Genomic DNA, 12,464 nt, shown 5'->3' on the forward strand with positions numbered 1-12,464 from the left:
GCCTGCCTGACGAACAAATCAAATCGATCAGCAGCACACAGAAGTGTGCAATTCTATTTCTTTTACCATTCCTCTAAAACAATTTCTTCTGCAAACATGTTCTCGATTCTGTTTCACAAATGTAAATTGGTGTCCAGGCCACTCCTGGACCTAGAATGATTCATGCACTAATAACTATCAATATAGATTCTGATCAATGCGTTCTTATGGCTCTCAGTATTAATCAACACAATCCAGTAACCAGAATGAATGAGAGAGAATTCTGTTCCACAATACAAATTCCCAAGTTATGTGTGACCCATTTTTCCATCATATGCTGGTGATGCAGAGCTCATATATTCTGCCATTGCAGGCAAAGTACAAATTTTTTAACTCCCAACCGACTGTTCAGAGTGCTCCCAACGAATCCCTGCATAGAGTTTTCCATTCTGCAGTGACCCTACCATAATGGAAGCTATCTCAGAAACTTGCCTACACACTGTGAAGATGCAAGCATATAAGATGCATTGCACTGCAGCTTTACCACCAGCATAGTCCTGCAGTACAAGTATAGTTTCTTAGCTTGTTCTTACTTGAATGGATGTGCATATCATGAACTATATAAGATATGTGCACCGCCTTACCCATTAGTTGGACTTGCTATCCACCACCTTCTTAATGGAAGAGATATCTAGTAGCTATAATACTCCGTGCTGCTTGCATCACCTGTTCTAAACTCAATTCAGCAGTAGACACTTTTCTGAGGCAAGTGTGCGCATTTCTTTCTTCTGATTTTGAGATGCTTATCTGAAGCTCATGGAGATGTTTGTATAACTTAAAACTAAAATATTACAAGCTTCTGAGAGATGCATCTGAACCATACTTTCATTTCATAAACCATGTTTTCTGGACAAGGCAGCGAGGATTTTTTGCAAACGATATATTTCGTCCTCTCTTTGGCGGAGTTCCTGCTTCAACTTCTCTATCTCTTTAACATGATCACATGGATGCAGACATGTTTTTTGCCTTTTCATATTATCAGCGCCATCATGCGCTTGTTGGACTTCTGAACCATTGTTGATAGCTTGTACTGATCTCTTTTTTGATGATTCCTTAAGCGGGATATCAGCTGCCATCTTGCGAATGTAAAAGCTCGTGGTTCGTTCACTGCAAAGCTTCAAAAAGACCTGCTTCTGGGGACGACCACTGGAATCCTGAGTGCACAAAGATGAGGAAAGAAATTTCTTAGCAAAAGCATGAAGACCTTGAATAGGATTTAAGAGAAATTTTGGATCTCAATTACATTCTTAGTAAAAGATAACTGGTTATTAGAGGAAAAAAAGATAAATAACTAATAACATGAGATAGAAGTGGGAGAAAATTACATCATGGCAGTTCATCACCAGCTTAGAAAGTTGTATAGTAAGTGGGAGTTTATAAATTGAGATGTAAAACCTAAATCATTAAGACAATAACTTGCTGCCAAAAGGCCCAAAACCCAAGAAAGTGCAGCAATCAATATTTCAATCTCGAAGTTTGAACAGAAAAAAAGATAAACTACAGTTGCCCTCTAAATTCAGAGAGCCCTAATAATTGTGCACATAAAGGTGGAAGCCCCAAGAGACATCAATTGCCTTGAACAAGTAATATCATAATTTGAGACAATCCCATACCTGGCTTTCTTTACCATCTAGAACTCTGAAAGCTTCTTCTGCTGCCATGGCATTTTTAAAGACAACAAATGTGGAATAGCGTTCACCTCGTACTCTTATGTCAGCCTAAAGAAGAAGAATTCATTAGATTTCTGTAGACACAATCACATACCCAAGGAAGAGAAAAAGCACAAATAACACCTTGATATCAACACTTAATTCTTCTGGAAATATATTCAATAGTTCCTGACAAGATACATCAACTGGTATTTTGTGAAGAAGCAGTTTTGCCAGATCAGATTTAGGTACCTGAAAAATAAAAGGATAAGTAAATGCTCTCAAAATTAGCACTTATTAAAGTTCTTACACACATTGCGTGCAACTTCAATAGGATCATCAAATCCCTGTTCCAGCTTAGCAAGGACCAACTTCATTGCAGCGTGTGCATCATTTAAACAATTGTGTGGTTCACCTTCCTCTCGAACAGAAAACCCCAACACAGACTGCCAAAATAACGGAACCAACATGAGGATAAGGTCACTACTTTATCCATAGAGATCAATATGTAAATCCTTAAAAATCCATTTAAAGTGTCAATGAGATTTTAAAGTGTGACAAAAATTTGTCCAAATATTCTTTGTGGTTAGTTCTTATCAGAAGTATCTTTGGTAAAAACAAGAAAAGACAAGGCAAGTGAGGTTTCAAATGGATATCAGATGGTTTATAAACTTAAATTTTCAACTTCTAGTAGCAAATGTTCCATTTAACTTGCAAATCTTATCATTCTATTACAAGAATTTGGATGAAACCTTGTGGTACTATAATTTTGAAGAATATTTTCACACTGACCCCTAATAAACATAAAAGTTTTATACTGTCACCTTGAGTTTAAAATGCTTAAAAATCGGTAAAAGGAGGATTGTATGTGTTCTGACACTGACAAATAAATGGAGCGAACGGTTAACATAGTATTACGAAGATAAGGCTTGTTTTAGTTCCTTATCAAGAAGCTTGTGCTTGATCTATGTTTCTAAAACTGAAATACTGACGATCATCCTAGCATCCAGTCAATGGTTTCAATGTTTTAGTTTCTGCTTGTAAACATCAGCCTACTAGGAGAACCATAGTTAAAGCCATAAAAGCTGTTACAAGGAAGGCAATCATGCACCTTAAGTGACTCAAGAAGAGGCAACATGAGTGGCATTTGTCAGCCTGCAGGTTACCATCTCAAGTATAATATATGAACAGAACTACTAAATTGATGATGATAAGTTGATAACATACAGAAGGAAGATATTGCAAACAGAATGCATGCTACTCTACCATGACACTGAAACAACTAAAATCTAAATGAACAGAAAAAGAGATTATATTTTGAAATTTACCTTGCATAAGTTGTTTAACGAAGGTGATGCTCCAGTAGGTAAATCTTTGTACTTAAATATGTATGATGTGTCAATGACTCGCAGGTGATCAAATTTTAGTGCTGTCGAAAGAAAGAAAAAGGAAGTTGAATCACAAGAAACTTCAATGATTACAAAGAACACCAAACTAAGTATAGGAACTACTAAAAGAATCAAATAGATGGATAGGTTAAAAGAAATGGACTAATTTGCATCGCCTACAAACCAAGTAAATCATTAAATAAACTGTGGCCAATCAAGATAGTTCCATTTGATAAGAGCTTCCTCAAGGATTTCTGGAGAGAAAAATAAAAAGAACCTATTAACTACAGCATATAAAGATTCAAGAGTACCTGACCAAACAAGAAGAAAATGAAATACCTGAACGTCAGCTAATGAACAAGTAACACCCTCCAAATCTTTAGCAGATACACCAGTTATGTGTGTTCGATAGTCAGAAACAGCTTTATTGGGGTTGACAAGCTTATCCAGTTTGACCTGAAAGTAATAGCCCCACTAAAATTTTGACCAAGGGAGGAGAGAAGTTACATAAACAAATGTACTTAAACCTAATTTTGAAAAGCATCACATAGACTATAGAGTTGGAATTAGTCAGAGTTGTCTCACATTGTCATAAAAAAGTCATTTTTAATGCTATGTTCAATATACCTCCAAATCACGGTCCACTATGCATATTCTGACCACTGCTTCAGTGCCATCTTGGCAAAGGACCATCTCACAATCAACAGAGACCATGGCTTTCGTGTTCATTGCCTCAGATATTTTACCTAGAGGCATTACTTTCCACCCCTACCAAATTGCATTATATAAATTTCAAAAGGTGTATCAGGCTATGATGATCAAGAAAACATTAAACAAAGCTCATACTAGTGTAACAACACAAGTTATTCCCGGGGCTTAAAGTTCACTATAGTTAGAGGTGTAACCAAGACGAGGTTTGTCCAAGCTTGGATTGAAATTAATTTCAAGCCTAAGCCAAAGGACCAAGCTTGACCTGAATTAAGCTTCAATCCAGCTTAATTGATTCTTGGGTGGTCTATACATTGTAAAATCAAATCAAATATGTAACCAAAACTAAATCTTATTTACCATAATATACATAAAAGTTATTTCTTTATTCATTGTCTATATTTATATATTAAGCTAAGTTGGCTGGTGCTGAAATTAAATTTGAGTCTAATTCAATTGATCAAGCTTTGGTCGTTTCAAATACGAGCCAAGCTCAAGCCGACTTGATTATTTTGACAGCCCAAAGTACAATTAGAAGTTTGAAGATTTTATTTTTTTTAAGAAGGTTACCTTAAATGATTATTCACCATTTGTCTTTATTTTGAACAGTGCTATTGTGCTTCATGTGTAACTATTCAACCATGAGAGCTTATGGTTGCACAAAAAAAGCATATTCAAAAGCCTCCTCAATAAAACTTAATCATATTCTTGACATGTGAGTTTTATGGATCACAACTGAAGCGATTATGATTAGCTATGCAGTTACACAAAAGTTGTTTCTGTAGTGGAATTTGATAATGCTCCCAGCATATGGGAGAAGAGAATGATAATCAAACTATTACCAAACAAATTAGAGACATAAGCATTCTGGACTGAGACAAACTAAAGGGCAATGGCTCGCAGTTCAAATATGAAAACGAGGAACTCTAACAAATTAAATGTAATAAACTTAGAATATACAGATAGACCTCATTGTGGGATGGAAAAGAGTAATATTGTATGTAATGTGGGTGTTCCATTGTCAAATGCACCAGCCTCTGCAGTTCCACAAGAAAAGGTCAATAGCAGTGGTCCATAATTTTATGAATGCAAAATAACAAAGAGCTAATTATATCATGGATCTGAGAAAAAAAAGAAGAGAAAAAGTCATCAAAGAGCAGGTATGCAAATTACGGGCCCCATTGACCTCCAAAATCTATTCTGCCCTAAAAACAAAGGGTTCAGTGAAACCATGCCAGGAAGTTGCTAGCATAGTTTGTGTCATATCGCCTGACGGCATAACTGGTGTCATCTTGCAATTAGATCCATGTTTTATTATGACTTATGAAAGAAAAATGTCAGGTTCATCTAACAATCCATCATTTTAACATCTGATTGTAATTTTCCATATGAAGTAATGTACTAGATAAGTTCAGCTCTATGATAGCTAAAAATATGGCAGCACAAAGATGTGTCAGATATAATTCTCTCTAAAGCAGCAAGTTTCATGCTTTCAGATTTCAAAATTTTCATAACACTTTTCTGTAGTACAGAACAATGATTCTTAATAATGAGAATAGAAAATGGTAGCATCTCTAGCCCATATAAATAGACTATGTTAAACTCCCAACCTATTGTACTGAAGCAATTAAAATTTACATATTATGAACATTCAATTGCATTATGTCAACCACGTAACCATCATTGTACCTCTACTAATAATCTTAAATTGGACATTCTACATATCCAGAGTTCAGAGTCCAAACAAGATCTGACCTAGCAATAGCTTGATTTGTGAGAGATATTTCTTCTAAAATAGATCTTTTTGGAACCTAGTATCGTGCTACCAATTTTCTCAAACATAGAAACTAACAGAGGCTCATACACTGTAGATTATAAAGTTACCCTAAAGGAGGCTTAATTTGATTTCTTAAATGAAAAATATGGTCGCATATGAACATGATACAGAGATCAAGCAGTACTGCTTAAAAAATGGTAATGTATCAATGTTGAAGGGAAGAGATAGATTGGCTATACAAAAAGATAGAAAGCAACGAAGCAGCTCAGAATGATGAAAAATAAAGAATTAACAGCCCCGAGATACTCAAAAGTAAGTGCTCATTTAATAATTGAGGACCAAGTCAAAACCAAGATTACACCTCCTTTGGGGAGAAAAGAAGGATAATAAGCAATTGTCTCAGAAGGATTCCCTGGTATGCAAAGACAATTGATTTATTTTACAGAAATTTAAACTTTTGATCGATTAGCAAGATGACAACAACCTTCCAGTTCCTCCAATAAGATATACAGGTGATTTTTTTTCTTTTCAGAATGTAAATCAAAAAAATAAAAAGGAACGCCCAATGTATACCTGTTCAGGAGATTCCAAGTCAGGGAATTCTTTGATATATTGCTCAATGGCATTGCGGTCATTATGACGTCTAACCATTTTGTCAAAATACTAAAACAAAGAAACAAACAACTCTCAACACTGTAAAAAAATAAATCCAAAAAAGAAACTAAATGAAGAATATTTGAATCCAATAGAATGCAGTAGTTACCTTTCGGACATCCTGAGGGAATGTTTTGAGAAAAGCAATCAAAATATCTCTAGACCTCTTCACCGGATCACTTAAACCAGCACCAAACTTCTTATCATGACATGTTAGGAAATCTTTCCATCCTCCTTCGGCTCCTTCTAATCGCTGCTTCTGGGTAAACCTCACGATCTCGACAAGAACCTGTCACGATTGATTAGGTCAAGTCCACGATCGGATTGGTCTTAGCGGAAGAACAACGAGAGCGGGGTAGTGAGTTACCTCCTTCTCGGCGTTAGTAATCAACTTCCCCATCTGAAGCGACAAGACAAGATTGCAATCGCCGCCGGTAACTTTGTCTATCCTCCCCGCCTTCCTCTTGCTCTCAGGAGATGAGAATGGAAGAGAAATTAGAGGAGTGAGTATAAACCCTGAAACCCTGAACCTAAGGCTAAGCTTAGGGTCAGATCTTATTAAGATTGGATGCGGTCAGAACCAAACCAGCACAGTTGTACCGGGTTGAGCTCGGAAGTAAAGCAGACCAAGAAGCCCATCCGACCCCGGGCCATCTAGAAAACATCGAGCCAGGACTGGATCGAGCCCAAGAATTTATAATATTGGGCTATATGGGCTGAGTCTGAGTATTTTAGCCGACTCGGTGTGACTCCACATGAACTCAAAGTCTTTAAACGGATTTGAGTTTGATATAATCAAATTCAAGTTATAAACGAGTTAACTTATCTAACCCGGTCCTACTCGTGGTTCTATATTCAACGATGATAAGAGCTCCTCTCTTATAAGGAGGTGTAAATTCGGCTCTAGCTTAAGCTTGATTTAAAATTAATTTCAAGCTTAGTTTTATATTTAGGTTCAGGTTAGTTCAACTAGAGTTAAGCCTCGGTCTAAACTTGGATGAGAAGGTGAAGGAGCAAGAGGATGAGGATGAGAAACTGAAGGAAGAGGAGGTTGACGTCCACGGAGGAGGTCGGAGGAGTAGGAGCTGATTGATGGGGAAAGAGTAGAAAATTATTGGGTACTTGGGTTTGTTGGAGGATTTTATTAAATATAGGGTTAGAGTTAGATAGTGATAGGATTATAGGAGCCATTGGATCAAAATCCAATTATTATAAATATATTTATATATACTATGAATTAATATATGTATAATATTTGAGCTGAGCCTATCAAACCCTAAAATAAGGCTTAGGCTCGACTTAGCTCAAATCTAATTGAGCCAAGCTCGAGGCACTCATTTATTTTAACACCTCTACTTATAGGAGTGTTCTTATATAGATACAGATAATCATACATACTAGAATCACTTTTTTTAGCATAGAGGTATTATACCATAGATAAATTTTTTTTACAAATAATCGATTCCTTACTCAAAATAGATTCGTCTAACTTGTTCAGTAAAATGTTTATGTTCATGTTTATATTACCCAACTATTCCCAATTGAACCAACTTTCTACTTATAAACACATTTAGAGTTAGACTACTGATATTCATTTTTTAGGAGGATTACTCAGATGCCTAATCTATGAATATAAAAGATTAGCCACCTGTGTAACTTATAAAACCATTTGATCTATAGAAAAAAAGAGAGAAAAAAAAAAATAAAGGCACCCAAAAGTCCAAATCATATATAATAAATGATCATGATAATAATAATAATAATAATAATAATAATAATAATAATAATAATGGACAACTCCAGAATAGCAGTTGAGCTATACCTCTCCCAAGTCTTGCTGTACTTGTACTCCGAATTGCGCAGATGGCTCTTTAGGCCCGTTTCATGGATATAGATGATCACTGGCTCTTTCAATCCACTAGGTTGCAATCATATAAGTCCAAAGGGGTCCATCAATACTTTATTGTAATAAATAAATATGGAGATTTTGCATCCAAACCCTCCCATAGTAATCTGGGTTAGTCAATAAAGTCTCCCCCCAAAGAGAGAATTTCGCAGCCACGCCCCCACTGATTTCCTCTTTGCCTGACAGTTTGAACCAAACACAAATACCTACTAAAGCCAGCTTTTGTCCCAACAAGCCACGCCAGCTTTAGTGAGACCCATGCTTTACCTCATAATGCACTTGGATTTCATGTAGTAGAATATAATACTCATACAAAGTATTAACACCAGCAATGTAGTAATGTAGGAATATCCTAGTCATCACCAGTAGTTAAGGTACATTATTAACTAATCCCCATCCTTTTACAGGCTGGCCTCTTTGAGTGGGCCTCATTTCGATCAGGCCTAATGGACCCATTCCGGTCCTAAAGGATAAAAAGCCCTCGATACGAAACTGATACACCTCGTGGCAACCAAAAAGCCTCTAAAGGAAAGCAGCCTGAGAAGCCCCGAGTAACGCCAACAAGGCCTCTGAAATTTGTACACGTGTCGACCTTCTTCTCAGTCATGCCATGTTCCCATACAAGCAGGCGCCACGTATGATCGCAGTCAAAAGCCACAGTTAAAAGAAAAATCTTTGAAGGATGGGAGATATTTAAGGGGAAAACACTACAAATAAAATAAAAAATATAACATAAAAGGAGAATAAAAGCGAAAAAGGCGGGGGAAGTCTCGATTCCTCTCCGCCGCTACAAAATCGGCCGAATAAATCGGCGTCCGGCGGACATGCGCCGAGTTCACATTAAAAGCCGGTGAGTGGATCAATCGGGAATAAATCTCCGATATCCTGGAAATAGTCTTCCACGTCAACTTGCCACGTCGAGCTGCCGAGGTCGAGCCGCGAGCCGAGCACCGCGTCGTTGAGCTCCTCGCCAAGGAAGCCGAGCTGCTTTGGGTCTTCAAAAATCATCGGCTCGGAGAGGTCCAAGTTGAGAAAATCGTCATAAAGTGGCACGCCGTCGAAGAAAGCACTCAAGTCGTCCGGTAGAACGTCATCCGGGGTGAGATTACCTCCGTTCTCACCCGTTTCCTTTTGAGGTTCGTCGCCAGGTTCATCGGAGGCAGCGACGGAGGGGAAGGTTCGGAGGACGGAGGTGGGCGAGGAGAGGTTGTGGGATTCCTCGGCGGAGTCGTAACTGCCGGACGAGGAGAGGTTAGTGTCGGAGAGATTCCTCGGCGGCGGCCCAGGGGTTTCGACCGTGGTGGCAGGGTTGGAGAAGTTGGTGGCGGCTGCAGGGCCACGGAATTTGATGGCCGCGGAGTCGTAGACCTTCGCCGCCTCCTCGGCGGTGTTGAAGGTGCCGAGCCAGACGCGAATACGGCGAGAAGGGTCGCGGATCTCCGCTGCGTACTTACCCCACGGCCGCCTTCGCACCCCGCGGAATCGCGGGGCCCCTCCACCGTCCGCCTCCGCCACGTCGGACGCCTTCCGCTTCACCCCGCTTCCAACCCCGGGCGCCTTCCGGGATTTCCCCTTAGAAGGGCGCGCCTCCAGGCGGATCTCCTGGACGTACCGGCAGACGCGGCGCCGGTGGGCGGATGAGCAGTCGGCCTCGTCGCCGGAGGAGTCGGTGGCGTCGTTGTCGTCGCAGAATATCCTGACCGTCCTCGGCTTGCTGAGCTCACTGGTTGGGTGTCCAGAGCGCTGGCGGGAGCGCGGGAAGAGCGGCTTGGCCGTCACATCAACGTGCTCGGTCCGCTTGATTTGCATCATGAACATCTCGTCCTCCATATCATCTGCTTCACGCCTTCCCCTATTTTCACAAAAAAGACACAAACTTTTACCCAAATGACAAAATAGGAATTTCTAGTACACAACAGAACGGTATCCTCATACGGCTCCTTCTAATCGAGAAAGAAATTTCGAGGAAACTATAGAGAAAGAGAGAGACACAGAGAGAGAGATGGAATGGTTACCTTAATAAGAGAAAGAGAGGAGACAAGGGTAGTGGAGATGGCAGTGGTACGATTATGGCAGAGGAGGGGGAGAGCGCTTTCCGCACCACTGTCACACGAGACTTGGAGTATAGTGTGGCTCTCCGTATTCAGGAGGAGGATAAAGAGCAGAGAGCGCAGATAGAGTTTAAAAATATAAAAAAAGGCAGAGCTTCAGGGAGTGAAAGAGAGAGATAGGGGGAGTGGAAGAGGAGTTGCTGTTTTATAGGATCCCAACAGCCGATTTGGGAAAACTCGAAACCCAATGGGATTAATTAATTCCCAATTTTTGCCTCCGCACAAGATTTTTTTTCCGTTTGTCGATTTTGCCCCTCTAATTTCCCATTTTCTTTAAATTTCCTGAAAATTAAAAAATGAGGAAAGAAAAGGGAAAAATCAGATCATCCAGTAATAATATTTAAAATTTAGAGCTCGAATGAATTTGATGAATGAAGACAAAATAAATGCAAATCCAAATAGAAATAAATGATTTTATGGATTGTTGGAAATGGTGAATATTGATTTACAACTGATCACAGTAAGATAATATTTATTTTATTGCTGAAAATATTAGCATGGCTAATTTGAGTGCCACCAGTGCAACAGTTAGAATTTCTCAATTTCATGACATCTCTTTTCTAGGCATATAAATAATTTTAGCATAGCAAAGTCAATTATTAATAAACTCGTCAATAATGACAACAAACAAATGCTACCTATTATTTTATTTTAATATAACTTTGGTATTTCTGTAATTTCACCGTGAGAATGCCCTCAAAATCCGTGTGAAAATAGTCTCAACTAAATTCGAAAAATTGTGCATCTAGTCGTGTTTTTGTATCATCTCCCGAGTAAATTATACACCATATTTGTAACTATATCATTCTTAAGGTATCACAGACTCACACAGAGTGTATCACATATTTCTTAGCCGTCCAATGTGATCTACTTTATTTATCTTCTCCGACCCACTTAATTAAGCCAATAATAGAGTGATATATGATAATACTTGCTAAAAAATTAATATTTTTTCTAAAATATCCCGCCATATAAATTGTGTACATAGTTGATGTATCAAGATACGGAAGGGGTGAAATTGTAAAACAAAAAGAAAGATATTTTTACATTTTTATCCTTGCTATATTATGTATATGGTAAACGCGTTGAATATGCTAGTAATACTGAAAGCCGCCTGGTCAGAAAGTTCACGTAGAACGAGCGAAAGAGTACCGATACATTCACGCGGAACAGATTAAGCATTAATAAGATCAGCGTTATATTTGCTAAGTAAAACGCCAATACCTTTAGCGCTATAATTGTACTGCAAAAATGTTAACTGGTCCAGCATTTTTTCGCTGGATCTATGAGGCGGCAGCTGACGTTTCCAAAATAGTCGTGAAGTATTTCTAAAATAAAATAATATTAGTTGACCGAGAGTAAGTGGGCCTGGGCCAGATTAGGGATGGCCCACTGCGGGCAGGAGAATTGTTTAGTTGCTTTGGTGAAGTAGAGTGAGTGTCGCTTGAAACGACGCATAGTACAAAGGAAGCCGCCTGTCGTTTGTTTCTCTCTCCACATCTCATCTGTCGACGTGTCATCCGATTATTGGTGGCTGTTTCGTAATTAGATTGGGCCGTTTTGTTTCCCGGCTCTTTGTCAATTGGTAGTGTTGGATTGAGATGTTCTTTGGCAAATGAAACAGCTTGGTGCATGACCTCCTTTTGAGACCTCGCTTGCCTAAAGAGAGTAACGAAAGGGATAATTTGTGGTAGTGTAGTAATTAACAAGGGTTTGTGATCCTTTATTACTAGTCATTTAGTAAGCATTGGGACTTTCCCAACGGTCAGATATATAGTAAAAACATGCAGCATGCACCCCAAAACCTACTGAAATCAAGAAAGTTCATTTGTTTAAGGAATCGTTGCGTACGGCCTTGTTGTTAAGATATATATTTATATATATATATCATTTACTTGATAGGATGTCATTATTTAACTTGGATTTCTTTTGATGTTATCTTGGTTTTAGTAAATTTAAGTTGAAACTAATGAGTTTTTGACCAAACTATCCCTCCGTGTATTTATTTTATATGTCTACTGCACTTTGAAACTTAAATAAATTCAACAAAACTCAATCAGCAACTTGAATATATTCTTACATATTTATTTTGTGTGTTTAGTATATTTCAAAACTTATATTTAGCAAAACTCTTGTTAGCAACTTTTAAAATAAGTTAAAATGTTGGTAAGTCCTAGAGATAAATTTCTATATATGTAAGTTGTTTTTAGTTCAATGATTTATATTTGAAAT

General features: G+C 38.3%; 2 protein-coding genes across 2 annotated transcripts; both read right to left on the bottom strand.

Annotated features, from left to right (window-relative positions):
• Positions 1 to 23: 23 nt before the first annotated feature.
• LOC140780558 (small RNA degrading nuclease 1-like) lies at positions 24 to 6,735 on the bottom strand. The gene is made up of 13 exons (XM_073126191.1): positions 6,583 to 6,735; positions 6,325 to 6,504; positions 6,135 to 6,224; positions 4,753 to 4,821; positions 3,704 to 3,844; positions 3,416 to 3,532; positions 3,261 to 3,330; positions 3,017 to 3,117; positions 2,003 to 2,134; positions 1,833 to 1,940; positions 1,653 to 1,757; positions 624 to 1,193; positions 24 to 536 (listed from the first exon to the last, which is right to left on the bottom strand). Exons 1-12 carry the CDS (start codon positions 6,613 to 6,615, stop codon positions 870 to 872), a joined length of 1,470 nt encoding a protein of 489 aa, XP_072982292.1. The 5' UTR covers positions 6,616 to 6,735; the 3' UTR covers positions 24 to 536; positions 624 to 869.
• A 2,046-nt stretch (positions 6,736 to 8,781) lies between these two features.
• Positions 8,782 to 10,277, bottom strand: LOC140799023 (ethylene-responsive transcription factor CRF1-like). The gene is made up of 2 exons (XM_073153124.1): positions 10,137 to 10,277; positions 8,782 to 9,973 (listed from the first exon to the last, which is right to left on the bottom strand). The coding sequence occupies exon 2, from the start codon at positions 9,949 to 9,951 to the stop codon at positions 8,962 to 8,964; it is 990 nt and encodes a 329-aa protein (XP_073009225.1). The 5' UTR covers positions 9,952 to 9,973; positions 10,137 to 10,277; the 3' UTR covers positions 8,782 to 8,961.
• Between the last annotated feature and the right edge of the window lie 2,187 nt (positions 10,278 to 12,464).

This window comes from Typha latifolia, chromosome 1 (genome assembly GCF_019914945.1).
Source record: "Typha latifolia isolate L0001 chromosome 1, TyphaL0001v2, whole genome shotgun sequence".
Taxonomy (NCBI): Eukaryota; Viridiplantae; Streptophyta; class Magnoliopsida; order Poales; family Typhaceae; genus Typha; species Typha latifolia.